At 37.6% G+C, this 18,336-nt stretch overlaps 1 protein-coding gene across 7 annotated transcripts in view; it reads right to left on the reverse strand.

Moving 5' to 3' along the window:
- The window catches only part of tous (testes of unusual size), a 116,126-nt gene that overhangs the window by 8,561 nt on the left and 89,229 nt on the right, over nucleotides 1–18,336 (reverse strand). The window contains exon 1 of one of the 7 annotated variants that reach the window (XM_073956272.1): nucleotides 89–224. The exons of 5 other annotated variants lie outside the window; for them this stretch is intronic. In XM_073956272.1, coding sequence (XP_073812373.1) covers nucleotides 89–164 — 76 coding nt within the window. In that variant the 5' untranslated portion in view covers nucleotides 165–224. Of the gene's footprint in view, nucleotides 1–88; nucleotides 225–18,336 lie in introns of those variants that run through there. One more of the 7 variants, XM_073956269.1, reaches the window with a different exon arrangement.

Consider the following 18,336-nt stretch of genomic DNA (forward strand, 5'->3'; position numbering starts at 1 on the left):
TTTAGTAAGATTGATTGTAAAATACACAACAAACTTCAAAAGAAACTGTTTGATGAAAAAGCCAAATAAACAAACTTTAAAATATTACCATGGCATTTTGGAGTGATGGTAAATACGAACTGTGAAAGAGAGTCCCCTCTAAGGAGGAAAGAGAAATTCAACATAAATTCCTTTACACAAAGTAGCGACGACGGCAACGACCTACAAAATAACTATCACAACAAAGGTAAATATGGGTGACATAGTGATGGAAAAAGGGAAACAATAACAAACCATTTCTCTAATGTTTGTGTGCAGCGCATTCCTTAACAGTCCTTAACAGTAAAAGAGAGAACATACATATTGTGATGTGAAATTTTAGGTTGCAGAGAATGTTAGCCAATTGTTGAGAGTAATATATATTTCTCTTCTCATTGTGAGAGAACAAAAATTTAAGAGATGCGTTAATTATCTGAGGTAGTAATGAATTTATATCACACATTTAAAAAATAAATATGAAAATTGATACTTAGAGAATACTCGTAGGTCTATTCAAGGTCTTCAAGACCTATAGGAAGTCTTCTACTTAGGGAACATTTTTTGAAAGTTTTCTAGATAGAATACAAAAAACAATATCCGAAGGACCTAAATTTCCAATGAACTGATCCACAATTAGGCTAGAAATTTTGGAAGTATTCAGCGTATAATTTTAGGCGTTTGGGGAGTAGTTATCATTAGACAGCGGAATTTTATGTAACCCCTATTTTTGGTCCGATTCATGGCAAATGTTGGGACTGGGCATATTTTTGGCTTCTGATTAAATTGCAACCGAAGCATATGACATATGCAAAATTATGCAAAATGCATAAATTTTTGCATATGTAAAATTTATGCTTTTACATATTTTCTTATGCAACAAATATTTCAATAATAGATACAAAAATGTTTGTATGTACAATTTTTCTGTTTAGAATTCTTTTCAGACAAGCCAATAAAATAGATAAATGTCAATCTTCAAAATACCGAAAATCGGGAGGTATCGTTCTAGGGGGGCTATATGAAGGCCTGAACCTAAACCGACAAATTTTAGGTGAAAAGTTTTTTTACCCCTATGGAAGACTTAATACCAAATTTCAGCCATTTTGGCGGGATATTGAGGCCACAACCTTCAAAATATAGGAAATTGGGAGGTACCGTACTATCGGGGCTATATGAAGACGTGGACCTATACCGACAAATTTCAGGTGGAAAATTTTATACCCTCAAGGAAGACTTAATACCTAATTTCACCCATTGCGGAGGGATATTGAGGCCACAACCTTCTAAATTCTAGAAATCCGGAGGTACCGTTCTATGGGAGCTATCTGAAGACGTGGACCTATATCGACAAATTTCAGGTGGAAAGTTTTATACTCCCAAGGAAGACCAAATACCAAATTTTAGCCATTTTGGAGGGATATTGAGGCCACAACCTTCAAAATACCAGAAATCCGGAGGTACCGTTCTATGGGGGCTATATGAAGACGTGGACCCATATCGAGAAATTTCAGGTCGAATATTTTATACCCCCAAGGAAGACTTAATACCAAATTTCAACCATTTCGGAGGGATACTGAGGCCACAACCTTCAAAATACCAGAAATCCGGAGGTATCGTTAATGGGGGCTATATGAAGACGTGAACCTATACTGACAATTTTCAGGCGGAAAGTTTTATACCCCCAACGAAGACTTAATACCACATTTCAGTCATTTCGGTGGGTTTTTTTAGACCACAAATCCTTGTATATATTTTTGCATATGCTTATTTTATGCAAATATGTCAAAATATGCACGACATGCAAACGTTTCTGGGACTAATTCGTTTTATTTTGTGATAAAACGAGTTTCTGTCTAATCAGATTTTCTTTACGACCATCCTAACCATATATGCATTTGCATAGGATGCCGCTGTCTAGATAACATAAACAGTGTGCCTAATGGCCAGTGGTCGACATAGGTGCACTGATTCCGACCACTAACTACCCCAAAATTACAGCTATTTGCCATGAAGCAGGAACAAAGTCGTCAAGTCGCTGACTTACAGCACTTGGAGTGCAGACAAAGAGGGCGAAGGTTTTACCGGCGCATCAACATAACAGGAGTTTGTCGATGTAGTACCTGCTTGGGTTTTATAGCAGTGATCATACCTTTCACGATTTCATGGACCGGGTTCCCCCAACCAGGCACGTCAAGAGTGATCTTTATGATCTAGAGAGAGGGAACCTCTAGACCAATGAGCCTATCATGCAGTCTTCGATAGCATTAACACTGATGCGCGAGTGGTTTTAGCCCAGTTAAGATCCGGACGATGCAGCAGCCTCAATTCCTATTGGGCCCGAATTTATACCCACGATACCCAACACACACCCGGCGTGGATTGGGACCACACGGCACGCTGCATTTGTTTAATTGTCCAGGTAACCCAACTCACATGTCTCCTGATTGTTTATGAACGCAATCTGTCCAAGTTGCAGAATTTTTGAGTCTGGATACAGAGGAACCAGAACCTGATAACTAAAAATATATACGTACGAACATATTTGCGTTCCTACAACAACAACAAGGGACCTAATTATTCCACTGAGAGACCAATCAACACAGCCTACAAACCATAATTCTTCTTATACATATTTCAAGAATACTTCTTTCGAAGGGTTTCTGAAACAATTAGGCCATTATCGAGAGAAGTATGGCGAATAAAAACTAGTGCAAGCGTTGTAACTAAAAATAAATCCTGACAACATGATAACAGTCACATTTCATCACGAACCGATAAGGGACCTTAAACTGGATTATAGCTCAAAAGTATTGAACATTTGCGGATGTGGTGCCTGAAGGAATGGACCGACATCTTCAGTACAAAATTCAGAACGATCTTCGAACAGCACTTAAGCGAACATTTTGAACTTTTGTGAGGGGATATCCGAAGGTGTTGTTCTATATAGACCTTCTTGGAACTTGGTGTACGGTTGGAAGAAATATTACGACCAAAGTTTGGATCAATGTTAGTCATTTCTTTTGATAGCTATCATGTCCACCAGGCATTTAGTTGGCCACTGTATGATTTTTTCGAGCTTTTGGACAATCACGTCAGGAAGCATGGACTTGCGCACAAATAACTTTATATCGCAGTAAACTGGGCCACAAGGAGTACCTTTGATACAAATTTGAAAACGATCCTTGAACAGCTCTTAAACTGCAAATTTGAACATTTGATAAGGAGGTACCTGAAGTATATGTCCGATATAAAGCACATGTATTACATTCGGTAAAAATTCCGAAGCGATTCTCGAATAGTGCTTAGAATGTACATAATCACAAAATAATGTTGTTGTAACAGCAACAAAGCTGCTGAAGTTTGCAGCAGCAAAGCTACTGAAGCAGTGTGTCGTGCGGGTTTGTACCGCATTGTAGGTAGATATTTTGCACAGTGTCATCAATCCTTGTCATATAGAAATGTAGGAGTCCCGAACGTAGTTCAGCCAAAAGCGATCTAGTTTATTGTGACAGCTGACGTTCTTTCACCTGTGAAATATGGGAGATGTACTCTGAGGACCGAATTCACACGATGACTCTGCGACTGTATTTGTATGCGTGAAGGGGTTGAACATTTCTCTCTAGATCATGACTATCTTTCCTGACATGCCTGGATGGAGGAGTCCTATCCACAATAACGATGTGGAAGGAAACTTTCACGGTAACACCCGAGCAAGTATTTTTACGAAAGCATGCAATTGCGTTGCTGTACTGGATAGTTTTCGTCTCCTCATGCAGATGGTTCACTGTTGCAGTTCTAAGGACGGCATTCTGACAGTTTTGAATATTGTCCCTTAGCGTTGTGCATATGTTCGCGAACAACACTGGCGCCGCATAGTTTAACACAGACAGACCTATCACGTTATATGTGGTCCACAAGTACCTTTCCACATTTCAGCTTGTCGCTTCTAGCTGTGACAAACGGGGACTACGTGAACATGCTGTCAAATACGGCGAATAGTTGCATATTACGCGCTCGAAGAAAGGTTTTAAAATCTATCAAATAGGAGTTCACCCTCTAACAAATGACATTAGTTGTCATGATAGTAAAATCATCTGCATACGTAACGATCTCAATGCCGCCTGGAGGGAGTGGAATACAGGAAAGGTTAAGCAGTTCTCGTGATATCACCCCACCTTGATGAATCCCCAGTTTCACTATACGAAGCTTCGACGTCTTGAACGGCGTCTACATTGTAGACTCTACACACATCATTCATTATCCAGAATTGTAAATTTCGATGACCTCAAACAGTATGGAGTGCTTAAGCCAATTAAACAATCCTCAATAGCCTTTACTAGGGGTGACAAAAGCGAAATCGGTCTGTTAGATTCACCTTTGCTGGCTTTTTGCCTGGATGGGGTCCTCACCCCATCCCAAGGGGTGGAACGATATGGCCCATTGATCTCAGTTACTATGTTCAAGAGTCATCGTATTAACCAGCCATCCATACATGACTAGATCAAATTGCTTGAAACGGAAACTTCGACATGATCGTATTCTTTGTCTTACCATAGTCAGAATTTTAGACATTCCCGTGGTCTCCTAAACAGATACCAACAATCTTCTTTGTTACTGTATTAGGATGGTGTGAAAACCTTAGATTTTTCTGCGATAAAAGATACTTGTAGGGTGCTTTTGTATGATTTAGATCCGCGCAGATCAAGAGGAGAGTCGGAAAAATGTGAATGTGTTTATCAAAATATCAACTTATGTAGGTGTAATATTGAATGGTAATATGTGTTCTCTTTGTTATGCCCTTCTTTTGCAATCTGGTCGTATGTGCGTAACTTCATAATTTCAACAACAGCAGTAAACGAGCTTGAATTAGAGGAATGTGTAGGCAGTTTGTACGCTGGTCGCAGAAATAAACTTTATGAAACATTTGCAAAAGTTTCGTTTCGTATTTTCCATAAGAACAAAACAAAACGAAACCAAACCAAAACCAAGTTGACCGAACTCGCTGTTTAGTTTCGTTTTGTTTACATCCCTGACTGTTGTTCTTCTTCAGTTGAAAACTTTGTGGTTTTGTTTTGTTTTGAGAACGAAACGATTCAGAAAAAATTAAAAATTTGTGACTTTGTGTGAATAGTACGGGAATCGTTTCGTTTGTTGCGTTCATTGGTTGCGATAGAATATTAGGTAGTATTGGACATATTTTAGAGGAAAATGTGTTTCGATATTTTATGAATGACGAATTGCAAATGCTTTATGGCATGTTCTCACGTCCTTTCGAATTGAGTTGTCCGTTTACTGAATTACGTACATGAATTAACTACATTTACACGATGCTCTTGAAACAATTTTAAATGGAATGTGCTTACACCTCGGAAGTTTTTGCGGATTCTGAAACTACAATGTTTATAGATGAGAAAAATAAAAAAAACAAACAAAATCGCCGGAGCACTTTTTAAATAAATCGCGATTTATGTTGAAATTTTTAGGGGTTGTTTAGGTTTTCACGATTTTGCTTAGAAACCGCAAGTCCTGTCAAAATGGGACTAAAGAAAATGTTGTAGCTATGAAAAATACACAGCAAACTTCAAAAGAAACTGTTTCTTGAAAAAGCGAAATAAACAAGCTTTAAAATATTACCATGGCATTTTGGAGTGATGGTAAATACGAACTGTGAAATAGAGTGTCCTCTAAGGAGCAAAGAGAAATGCAACATAAATTCCTGTACAGAAAGTACCGACGACAACGACCTACACAATAACTATCACAACAAAGGTAAATATGGGTGACATAGTGCTGGAAAAAGGGAAACAATAACAAACCATTTCTCCAATGTTTGTGTCCAACGCATTCCTTAACATTCCTTAACAGTAAAAGAGAGCATATAGTGATGGTATATGTTAGGTTGCAGAGAATGTTAGCCAATTTTAGAGAGTAATATATATTTCTCTTCTCATTGTGAGAGAACAAAAATTTAAGAGATGCAAAAATTATCTGAGCTAGTAATGAATTTATATCATACATTTAAGAAATAAATATGAAAATTGATACTCTACAAGATTGACCTTTATGGTATCCTCTCGTTTAACCGTTTTTGAGATATAGAAGTTCAAATTGGGACAATTAAAATTCAATTCAATTCTGTATCGCCCCCTTATAAAACAATGTCATAACTGCAAATTCCCAACTTAAACTTATATATCTAAAAAAATGGTACAACTTAGGATAAGTTACTTACTTAAGCCAGTCTTGTAGAGAATTTTCACAGCTTTAAGATTTTCTCAGGTCCCATATCGATAAGACTTACCGTATTCAAGCAAAATCGCGAAACCCTAACAAAAAAACTAAAAATATAAACTGAGCTTCTTTATCTTAAAAATGGTACAAGCTGGGAACAAATGATAAACGTCAATACTCTAGAGAATTTTCACAGCTACAACATTTTCTTTAGCTCCATTTCGATTGCACTTGCGGTTTCCAAGTAAAATCGTGAAAACCTAAAAAAACACCTAAAAATGTGAATTTTGACCGCGATTTATTTAAAAATCCCTACAGCGATTTTTTCTTGTTTTTGGATTTTTCTCATCTATGAACACTGCTGTTTCAGAATTCATAAAAACTTCCCCATGTGTAAGCGGTTTTCATTAAAAGTTAGTTAAGGCGCACCCTTCATGACATTGTTTTATAAGGGGGCGATACAGTCAGTGCACTGTCCCAACTTGAACTTCTATATCTCAAAAATGGTAAAAACTACGAAAATACCATAAAGGTCGATCTTGTAGAGAATTTTCATAGCTACAACATTTTCTTTCTAAGCAAAATCGTGAAAACCTTAACAATCCCTAAAAATGTCAACTTAAATCGCTATTTATTTAAAAAGCGCTCCTGCGATTTGTTTGTTTTTTGATTTTTCTCATCTATGAACATTGTAGTTTCAGAATCCGCAAAAACTTCCAAGGTGTAAGCACCTTCCATTTAAAATTGTTTCAAGAGCACCGTGTTTGTCTGTCTAACCGATTTTCTGTGCAATCGATTTGGTTCAAACTTTGTACATCATAACATTTCTTCCAAACTTAGATCGCACAATGATTCTGAAAACGATTTTCCTGGCCAAAACCCCAATTTTTAGTCATCACTGATTGTTAATTTCTATATGGGATTAAATAGTAACCATATTGAAACTACCCAACAAACCAAATGTCGGATGCCCGACACGTCTGAACTATTTCGGAAGCAAAATCGTTCAGATTTCGTTCCGATTTCTGGACGATTTTTCCGGGGGGAAATAGTTCAGATTTTGTACCAATTTCGTTCCGACATCGGAGCGAATGTCGGAATTAAATTTCCCTTCCGAAATTCCCAAGAATTTTTTTTCAGATTTCATACCGAAATCGTTACGACTTGGCTCCGACATTTCGTTCCGAAATTATGTTAACCACTTCATACAACTTTCGTTAAAATATCGTTACGATTTCGGATCCGACATCTGACGAAGCGTTCGAATTTTGTTCCGATTTCGTTACGATGGCGGTACGGTAAGGATGGTTTGCTGGTTAAGGAAACCAAAATATTAGGTCAAAATATTGGAAGATGTAGGCGTTGTGTGATCCTAAAGACGACAATTTTTGCCCAACTTTAGAAACTACGTAATTTTTTGCAAATTTCTGGAGAAAAAATAGTTATTTCTCGGAAACTATTACAAATGTTGTGTTCATTGTTTATATCCTCAGCATTTATGCTAATGAGGGTATATACACTTTTATGCGGGCAAAATGTGCCTCATCGAAATAATGGTTTAGACCCCAAGTATGTTTGAACAAATGCTGAAACACATTTGGAGTTGATTTAGCCAATTTGGAGTTGATTTAGCCATGTCCGTCCGTCTGGCTGGCTGGTGCGCACGATAACTCTCGAACGGATGAACCGATTCGGTTCATATTTTGGCTTTCGCAATATTTTGCCCAAACTTAGTTTAAGTTCGAAGATGGGCTATATCAGTCCTCTCCTTCCGGTACCTCCCCCACTAAAGTTCGAAAATGTTCGGAAAATTTGTGCGCACGATAACTCTTGAAGGGAGTAACCGATTTGGTCCATATTTTGTCCATCGTAAAATGTGTACCAGACTTAGATAATGTTTCAATATAGACTCGATCGGCCCACTCCTTTGGGTACCCCTCACACAAAATTTCGGAAAAGTTCAGTTTAGGGCCATCTCTCGAATCACTCTGATTTTTGTTTTAGCAACTTGTATTCACTGCCCTCCATACGACGGTACAAGTTTCATTAGGGACAAGTCCATACTTGCTGAGAAAATAGCCTGAAAGGTGCAAAAAAAACCCCTATGACACTGTGTGTAGTGGTTGGAGCGTAAGATAACTCTCGAACGGATCTACCGTTTCGGTCCAAAATGTGGCCTTCGTAATATATTGTGCAAATCTAGTTTACTTTCGAAGATAAGCCATATCGGTCCACTCCTTCAGGTACCTCCCCCACAAAAGTTCAAAAATGTTCGGAAAAATTGTGCGCACGATAACTCTGGATGGGAGTGACCGATTCGGTCCATACTTTACACATCCTAATATGTTCACCAGATATAGATCAGATTCGAATATGTACTGTATTTGTTTTGTTCACACCTTCGGGTACCTCCCACACAAAATTTTGGATAAATTCACTAAGACCTGCTCTCTAATCATTTTGATTTATGTTGAAGAATCTTGCATTTTCTGTCTCAATTAAGTTAGTCAAAGTTTTATCAGGGGCAGGTCCATACTTCTTGAGAAAACAGCTGTAGAGCTCGAACCGAATACTGCGTTCTTCGAATATTAGATGAAATTCGAAGGTAGTGCTTATAGGTCCACTGCTTCCGGTACCTCTCCCACAAAAGTTCGAAAATATTCGTTAAAATGATATCTCTGTCGGCATATCTGACAAACGTAGCAACCGATTTGGTCCAAATTTTTGATCTCGAAATATTTTGTCCAAGCTTAGATTATGTTCAAATTTGGGCCCTATCTGTACAAATGTTCAACATATTTGTGTAGTTAAGGGTCTGTTCGAGGATCCTTTGGACATTTTTACCGAAGGTTTTTCTAGTGGCCCGATATTATGCTTTTCGTAGGCTAGTATGGTACAGATGCCCTATCTATCGATACCCCCGCAAATTATTGAGCTTTAATCCAATCCATATTTCTATCCGTTCATAGGCTCACAATTTTTTGTTTTTTTAGAAAAAAGTATTTCAATCCACACAGGCTGAGGGTATATCTCTGTCGGCAAAGCAAATACGAAATATTTTGCAACATGCCAGCACATATCAACTAAGAATTCTTCGAATTCTATAAGTTGAAATAACTTTACCACAGTTGTTGTTAGAATTTTGTTTAAATTCCTCTGCGTGTGCCATCCACTGTTTTTTGTTTCTTTTGTTTATTGTTTGAAGATTCAATCTCATTGATTGGTTATGTCTGGTTATGTATTGTATGGTTATGTTATGTATTCCCCCAATGGCTTAACTTCATTATTACTCTCTGTTACAGAGAGTAATGTTTTTCAAAACGATTTTTTTCCATTTTTTGTATTTTGATGCAAAATATGAAAAAAAAAAACTAAATTTTTTACATTCCTCTGCAACTACTAGACTGAAAGTGATCGCTTTTGATGTGTAGAAAAGAAGAATGTGTTATTTGTAGGACAAAAAAAAAATTAAATATCTTTATCCGTTCAAAAGTTACAGAGTTCTGACCAGGAAAAAATGATTCTGACCACTTTCTATCGTTTAATATATTTGAACAATTTGTTACCAGTAATAACATTAACTTATATTTTTATACAAGCATTAAGTATGTACCAGAGACTATTCTCTCCCACTGCTACTCTCATTTTAGTTATTAATGGTGGGAGAAATTGATAGTTTTTTGCTTAGTTACCAAACTTTGCTTTTGATGTTGTTGTTGTTGTAGGACATATGTTTTGTTTGATAACATTTCTAGACAATGTTGGAGAGACAACATGTCAATGTCATACAATATTAACCAGTTAAGTTTGTATGTAAGTTACTGTAATTATTAGAGTCTAATGGAACACACATCCATGCATGCCTACAAACATTTAGTGGGGATATGTCAACTGTTTTATCTCTTTAATTCTTGTTTAGGAAATGTCCACGCACAACACAAAGCAAAGTGAGTGACTCAAATTATTGGGTTAATTATGAACCCGGAAAGTTGAGGTAATCTTTGTTTGTGTTTTTATAGTTATTATTTTTATTGCTTTTTTATATATGTATATGTAAATATGTAATTAAGAGAGTGATTAATTGAATAAATGGAAAATTCCTTAGCGACACCTTCTGAGAAATGTTATGTTACCATTTCGGAGGGAAAATGTCATTAAATGATAATTTTTCTTTTTTAGTATAAACAATTTTCAAGGTGATTTACAAATAATTTATCCTTTTTTATTTCTACTACAATGTTCTGTTTAATTATCTTATAGGGGTATTACACATTCATTTAACATTATTTTGAAATATTAAAGTTGTATAAAAGAGAAGTGTATTAGAGACAATAAAAAACACAAGACAACCTTGAAAATTACCAAGGGGATAAATTACAATAATTGTTTTAGAAATTGTTGTACAGAAATAATTAAAAATTGAGCAACAACAAACTTTTTTAATTTCAACTTTGAATAGAAAATTAGAGCAGATTAAAAAATGCAAATAGACAAAAGGCCTGTAAGAGTAATTAAGAGAATTTGGTGACAATTGGTAGAGAAAAAATTTTGAAAACAAATCTAATATTAATTTCAGTATTGAAATAAAAAAAGTGAGGAAAGCCCGCACAGTGGTTCAAAATCGTTTTTTCCTGATCAAAATTCTGTTACTTTTGAAAAATTATCTCTTCATAATTCTTTTTTTATTCGACAGATAACCCAATAAGTTTTCTGGTAAAACACAATCAAATGTTTACCCATGTAGACCCTTTCCAAAGGAAAGGCTGCTTTCCTAGACCCTTTCCAAAGGAAAGGGTGCTTTCTACGACCCTTTCCAAAGGAAAGTGTGCTTCCTAAGACCCTTTCCAAAGGAAAGTTTGCTTCCCTAGACTCTTTCCAAAGGAAAGAGTGCTTCTCTAGACCCTTTCCAAAGGAAAGGGTGCTTTCCTATACCCTTTCCAAAAGGAAAGACTGCTTTCCTAGACCCTTTCCAAAAGGAAAGACTGCTTTCCTAGACCCTTTCCAAAGGAACGGGCGCTTTCGAAGACCCTTTCCATGTCCAAAGAAATGGGTGCCTTCTATGACTCTTTCCAAAAGAAAGGGTGCTCTCTAAGACCCTTTTCAAAGGAAATGGTGCTTCCTAAGACCCTTTCTAAAGGAAAGGGTGCTTCCTAAGACCCTTTCTAATGGAAAGGGTGCTTCCTAAGACCCTTTCTAAAGGAAAGGGTGCTTCCTAAGACCCTTTCTATAGGAAAGGGTGCTTCCTAAGACCCTTTCTAAAGGAAAGGGTCCTTCCTAAGACTCTTTCTAAAGGAAAGGGTGCTTCCTAAGACCCTTTCGAAAGGAAAGGGTGCTCCCCAAGACCCTTTCTAAAGGAAAGGGTGCTTCCCAAGACCCTTTCTAAAGGAAAGGGTGCTTCCCAAGAGCCTTTCTAAAGGTAAGGGTGCTTCCCAAGACCCTTTCTAAATTAAAGGGTGCTTCCCAAGACCCTTTCTAAATTAAAGGGTGCTTCCCAAGACCCTTAACAAAGGAAAGGGTGCTTCCTAAGACCCTTAACAAAAGAAAGAGTGCTTCCTAAGACCCTTAACAAAGGAAAGGGTGCTTCCTGAGACCCTTAACAAAGGAAAGGGTGCTTCCTAAGACCCTTAACAAAGGAAAGGGTGCTTCCTAAGGCCCTTTCCAAAGGAAAAAGGGTGCTTCCTTAGACCTTTTCCAAAGAAAGGTTGTTTCCTAAGACCTTTTCCAAATAAAGGGTGCTTCCTAGACCCTTTCCAAAGGAAAGGGTGCTTCTTAAGACCCTTTCCAAAGAAAGGTTGTTTCCTAAGACCTTTTCCAAATAAAGGGTGCTTCCTAGACCCTTTCCAAAGGAAAGGGTGCTTCTTAAGACCCTTTCCAAAGAAAGGTTGTTTCTTAAGACCTTTTCCAAATAGAGGGTGCTTCCTAAGACCGTTTCCAAAGGAAAGGGTGCTTCTTAAGAAACTTTCGAAAGTAAAGGATGTTTCCTAAGACCCTTTCAAAAGAAAAGCATATTTACTAAGACCCTTTCAAAAGAAAAGCATGTTTACTAAGACCCTTTCAAAAGAAAAGCATATTTACTAAGACCCTTTCAAAAGAAAAGCATGTTTACTAAGACCCTTTCCAAAGGAAAGAGTGCTTCCTAAGACCCTTTGCAGTGAACTTAAAAAATGCTAAACAGATGGAACTCGTATATATGGGCTGAAGAGGACACTTTGGGGCATCATTATGTGAACAAGAAACGTTGTTCCCTAAAAGTTCTAATCCACTATAGTTGGAATTACACTAAAATTTAGTAACTGAGGAAAAATAAAATAGCTCACTACATGTAAACGCCACGGAAATTTATTAAAACGTTTCTTAAAAGCAACATCCCTACCAAATTAACAAAAACAATAAACACTATATCTGTTATAGTTACCGAGAAACTGCTATTTCTTTCTCCAGAACTTTGCAAAAATTAAGATTTTCTTGCAAAATGGGGAAAATGGTTGTCTTTAGGAGCACCCCACGCCCACACCTTCCAATATTTTGAGGTAATTTGTTGGTGTCCTTATTTTCAATATGATTACGATCGAAACCCCCATATAGAAATTAATAGTCACTGACTATAAAAAATTAGCTTTTGGTCAGGAAAATCGATTTCTGAACCATTATGCACCTGGAAGAATCCAATAAAATCTTATGTTTTGTTTGCTGGGGTACAAAAAGGTTAATATGCTGAATAAAAACAAGAACAATTGAGAACGTTTGGTCAATAATAAAACACAAAAACTGTTGATATATTATAAACCAATATTTTAGAGATTTTTCTCGATATATTCATATTTTAGCCATTTTGTATTACAACTTGTTATTTCCTAATCTAAACTCTTCCTTCAACAATAAACCGTATCGTAAAATATTTGACCTCCTGGTTAACCTTAAAATTTCTCACATAAAAATAAAATGTTCTTGGCTTCTCCTCTTCCATACACATTTCTATAAATGTAAATGCGAAAAAAAGTTCCATGAATTATTTACACAAATTTCTTTGTTGTTGTTGACTGCAAACATTGTGTTCCGACAAATGTTTAAATTGTCGTTTCTACAACTAATGATGCATTACATACAACAAAAGTAACAACAAAAACAGAATAAATATTGCAATGAAATTTACATATCAAATGTTGCACCCGTCTTCCCCCACAGACCAATCTCTGAAGAACACACAGCAATTTGTTGAAAGCGCCAAAAATACACAAACATCATCACGCAGTATGAACAGCAACAAAAAGCAAGAAAGAATCTATGTTAGAACAAACCAGGAAAAGTGTGTCGACGACATCGTCTTTGTCGTGGCCGTTTGAAGACGAAAGTGAATTCTTTCAAGAATTCGCCTGGGTGTGTGTTGAATTTGTGCTGCGGCGTGATGGTGTCTGAATGCATCGGTGGCCCAAAAGAATGAAATGAAAAATTTAGTGGCGTGCTCGGACTAAAACTGACATCGAACAACGGGCAATGGTCTAACACTATGGGGTCTGCCTTGACTGGCTGGCTGTTTGTTTGGTTGACTAAATGGCTAGCTAGAGGTGGCTGACTGGGTGGTTGGGAATGTATAGTGCCGGTTTGTTTGTATATCTAAAATTTGGTCTATTTATAAACGACCTGATATTTGTTTGTTTTTGTTTTTTTTATTAACTCGTCAACAGACACAAAGGACGATGGGTTAATACTGGGAGAAAGTATATTACTAGGAGAGCGAGAGAGCCCTGTTGGAGCTCCAAAAAAAATAATAGAGTTGTGCGTTTTCTATTATTTGGTGTGCAATGAGCTGCTGCTGCTGCCATAACAGAGAGAAAATAACATGACCAAGTTAATAACAAGTCTTTCGTGTAAAAGTAAACAGAGAATGGAAAATGTAAACAAATGGGAGAGTTCATTTAATAAGGTTGTCTATTTAGCAGTTTTAAGATATTTGAAGGAAATATGACTTGGACATTTTCGTCAAACGAACATTAGGCATTGTAAATGTTAATTTCATGAATTGAAGATCCCGAAAAGGAAACAGATTGAAGGTTGATGCGGGTATTTTCGAAGGAAATTCCATAGGATATATAAACGTAAATTCGAAGCTTATATTAGAAACACAGTTCAAACTCGGCGATAAATTGAAGGACCCATATCAATGAGATAAAAATGGAATCGGACTGCTATCATTAATATGAGAGAAGTCAAAACTTTATTTGGCCGAAGAATAAGAGTCTTATTGACATAAAAGGGCTAACACAAATGGACGTAAAAGAGCTTGACCAAATATACCATATAGGGATGATAATCGCACTACTAGAAACAAACAAATAGGTAATTTTGCTCCAAAACGTTGGTGCAACCCTCAGCCTTCACGCTAACGAGGGTATTATATATTTTGATACGATCAAAAATGTGCTCAAACGAAATACTAGTTTCGGACCCCAAGTATGTTTGGACGAAATCCGTTTTAGACTATTTGGGGGCCATTTAGATTTGAAACTTTCCACTTCGTAATATTTTCTCTAAACTTATATCAATTTCGAAAATGGGCAATATCGTTCTATTCCTTAGGCTACCTCTCCCACAAATGTTCCACATTTTTCGCTCAGTTCAGTAAAAACTTCGTAATATTTCTTCCAGACGTAGGCTGGAATGTGGACATTAAGGGTCCACTCCACACAAAATTTCGAAATTTTTCAGAAAAAAAATCAGTTTAAGAACAAGGCTCGGGCCGTTTTAAAAGTTTTTTACTGCACGTTTTTTCGAGAACAAGGTCATACTTCCTGAAATAATGGCCCAAAAAGCTCTAAGAAACTCTGGGTGTAATTTTTTCATGGGCAACTTTATACGTCCTGAGAGCTATAAAAAATTCTAAAATTTCTAAGGCCCTTTCCAAAGGCAAATGTGCTTCCTAAGGCCTTTCCAAAAGAAAGGGTGCTTCCTAAGTCCCCTCCCAAAGCAGAGGGTGCTTCCTAAGATCCTTTCCAAAGGAAACGGTGCTTCCTAAGACCCTTTCCAAAGGAAATGGTGCTTCCTAAAACTTTTTCCAAATGAAAGGGTGCTTCCTAAAATTCTTTCCAAATGAAAGGGTGCTTTTTAAGACCCTTCCTATAGAAAAGGGTGCTTCCTAAAATTCTTTCCAAATGAAAGGATGCTTTTTAAGACCCTTCCTAAGACCCTTTCTATAGAAAAGGGTGCTTCCTGAGACCCTTTCTATAGAAAAGGGTGCTTCCTAAGACCCTTTCTATAGAAAAGGGTGCTTCCTAAGACCCTTTCTATATAAAAGGGTGCTTCCTAAGACCCTTTCTATAGAAAAGGGTGCTTCCTAAGACCCTTTCTATAGAAAAGTGTGCTTCCTAAGACCCTTTCTATAGAAAAGGGTGCTCCCTAAGACCCTTTCTATAGAAAAGGGTGTTTCCTAAGACCCTTTCTATAGAAAAGGGTGCTTCCTAAGACCCTTTCTATAGAAAAGGGTGCTTCCTAGGACCCTTTTTATAGAAAAAGGGTGCTTCCTAAGACCCTTTCTATAGAAAAGGGTGCTTCCTAAGACCCTTTCTATAGAAAAGGGTGCCTCCTAAGACCCTTTCTATAGAAAAGGGTGCTTCCTAAGACCCTTTCTATAGTAAAGGGTGCTTCCTAAGACCCTTTCTATAGTAAAGGGTGCTCCTAAGACCCTTTCTATAGAAAAGGGTGCTTCCTAAGACCCTTTCTATAGTAAAGGGTGCTTCCTAAGACCCTTTCTATAGTAAAGGGTGCTTCCTAAGACTTTTTCTATAGAAAAAGGTGCTTCCTAAGACCCTTTCTATAGAAAAGGGTGCTTCCTAAGACCCTTTCTATAGAAAAGGGTGCTTCCTAAGACCCTTTCTATAGAAAAGGGTGCTTCCTAAGACCCTTTCTATATAAAAGGGTGCTTCCTAAGACCCTTTCTATAGAAAAAGGTGCTTCCTAAGACCCTTTCTATAGAAAAGGGTGCTTCCTAAGATACTTTCTATAGAAAAGGGTGCTCCCTAAGACCCTTTCTATAGAAAAGGGTGCTTCCTAAGACCCTTTCTATAGAAAAGGGTGCTTCCTAAGACCCTTTCTATAGAAAAAGGTGCTTCCTAAGACCCTTTCTATAGAAAAAGGTGCTTCCTAAGACCCTTTCCAAAGGAAAGGTTGCTTCCTTAGACCCGTTCCAAAGAAAAGGGTGCTTCCTAAGACCCTTTCCAAAGGAAAGGTTGCTTCCTTAGACCCTTTCCAAAGAAAAGGGTGCTTCATAAGACCCTTTCTATAGAAAAGGGTGCTTCCTAAGACCCTTTCTATAGGAAAGGGTGTTTCCTAAGACCCTTTCTAAAGGAAAGGGTCCTTCCTAAGACTCTTTCTAAAGGAAAGGGTGCTTCCTAAGACCCTTTCGAAAGGAAAGGGTGCTCCCCAAGACCCTTTCTAAAGGAAAGGGTGCTTCCCAAGACCCTTTCTAAAGGAAAGGGTGCTTCCCAAGAGCCTTTCTAAAGGTAAGGGTGCTTCCCAAGACCCTTTCTAAATTAAAGGGTGCATCCCAAGACCCTTAACAAAGGAAAGGGTGCTTCCTAAGACCCTTAACAAAAGAAAGAGTGCTTCCTAAGACCCTTAACAAAGGAAAGGGTGCTTCCTGAGACCCTTAACAAAGGAAAGGGTGCTTCCTAAGACCCTTAACAAAGGAAAGGGTGCTTCCTAAGGCCCTTTCCAAAGGAAAAAGGGTGCTTCCTTAGACCTTTTCCAAAGAAAGGTTGTTTCCTAAGACCTTTTCCAAATAAAGGGTGCTTCCTAGACCCTTTCCAAAGGAAAGGGTGCTTCTTAAGACCCTTTCCAAAGAAAGGTTGTTTCCTAAGACCTTTTCCAAATAAAGGGTGCTTCCTAGACCCTTTCCAAAGGCAAGGGTGCTTCCTAAGACCCTTTCCAAAGGAAAGGTTGCTTCCTTAGAACCGTTCCAAAGAAAAGGGTGCTTCCTAAGACCCTTTCCAAAGGAAAGGTTGCTTCCTTAGACCCTTTCCAAAGAAAAGGGTGCTTCATAAGACCCTTTCTATAGAAAAGGGTGCTTCCTAAGACCCTTTATATAGGAAAGGGTGCTTCCTAAGACCATTTCTATAGAAAAGGGTGCTTCCTAAGACCCTTTCTATAGAAAAGGGTGCTTCCTAAGACCCTTTCTATAGAAAAGGGTGCTTCCTAAGACCCTTTCTATAGAAAAGGGTGCTTCCTAAGACCCTTTCTATAGAAAAGGGTGCTTCCTAAGACCCTTTCCAAAGGAAAGGTTGCTTCCTTAGACCTTTTCCAAAGGAAAGGGTGCTTCCTAAGACCTTTTCCAAAGGAAAGGGTGCTTCCTAAGACCTTTTCCAAAGGAAAGAGTGCTTCCTAAGACCTTTTCCAAAGGAAAGGGTGCTTCCTAAGGCCCTTTCTAAAGGAAAGGGTGCTTCCTAAGACCATTTTCAAAGGGAAGCACCTAATACCATGTTCAAAGGAAAGCACCTAATACCATTTTCAAAGGGAAGCACCTAATACCATTTTCAAAGGAAAGCACCTAATACCATTTTCAAAGGAAAGCACCTAATACCATTTTCAAAGGAAAGCACCTAAAACCATTTTCAAAGGAAAGCACCTAATACCATTTTCAAAGAAAAGCACCTAATACCATTTTCAAAGGAAAGCACCTAATACCATTTCCAAAGGAAAGCTCCTAATACCCTTTCCAAAGGAAAAGGTGCTTCTTAATACCCTTTCCAAAGGAAATGGCTGGTGGGCACAATAACTATCAAAAGGGATGACTGGTATCGGACAACATCTTCGAGTACCTTCCTCACAAAAATTCAACAATTTCGCTTGCGTCCAATATAAGGACTGTTCGATCGTGAAAAGTCTATATTTCCCGAGGCAATAGACACTTTCGAGTACTTCCCTCACACTGTTCTAGTGTAGATTTGAAAGTTTTAGCGATGGTAATCTATGTGGTCCTGTTTACAGTGATATAATATTTTAGTATAGAAGTCATTACATAATGACACAAAAATTGTAAAAAAAATCCTACGGCGACCAACTAAAATGGTTGTTTGGAGCGATAGCTATTAAAAG

This window comes from Musca autumnalis, unplaced genomic scaffold (genome assembly GCF_047663935.1).
Source record: "Musca autumnalis isolate F117 unplaced genomic scaffold, ASM4766393v1 scaffold_5, whole genome shotgun sequence".
Lineage (NCBI taxonomy): Eukaryota > Metazoa > Arthropoda > Insecta > Diptera > Muscidae > Musca > Musca autumnalis.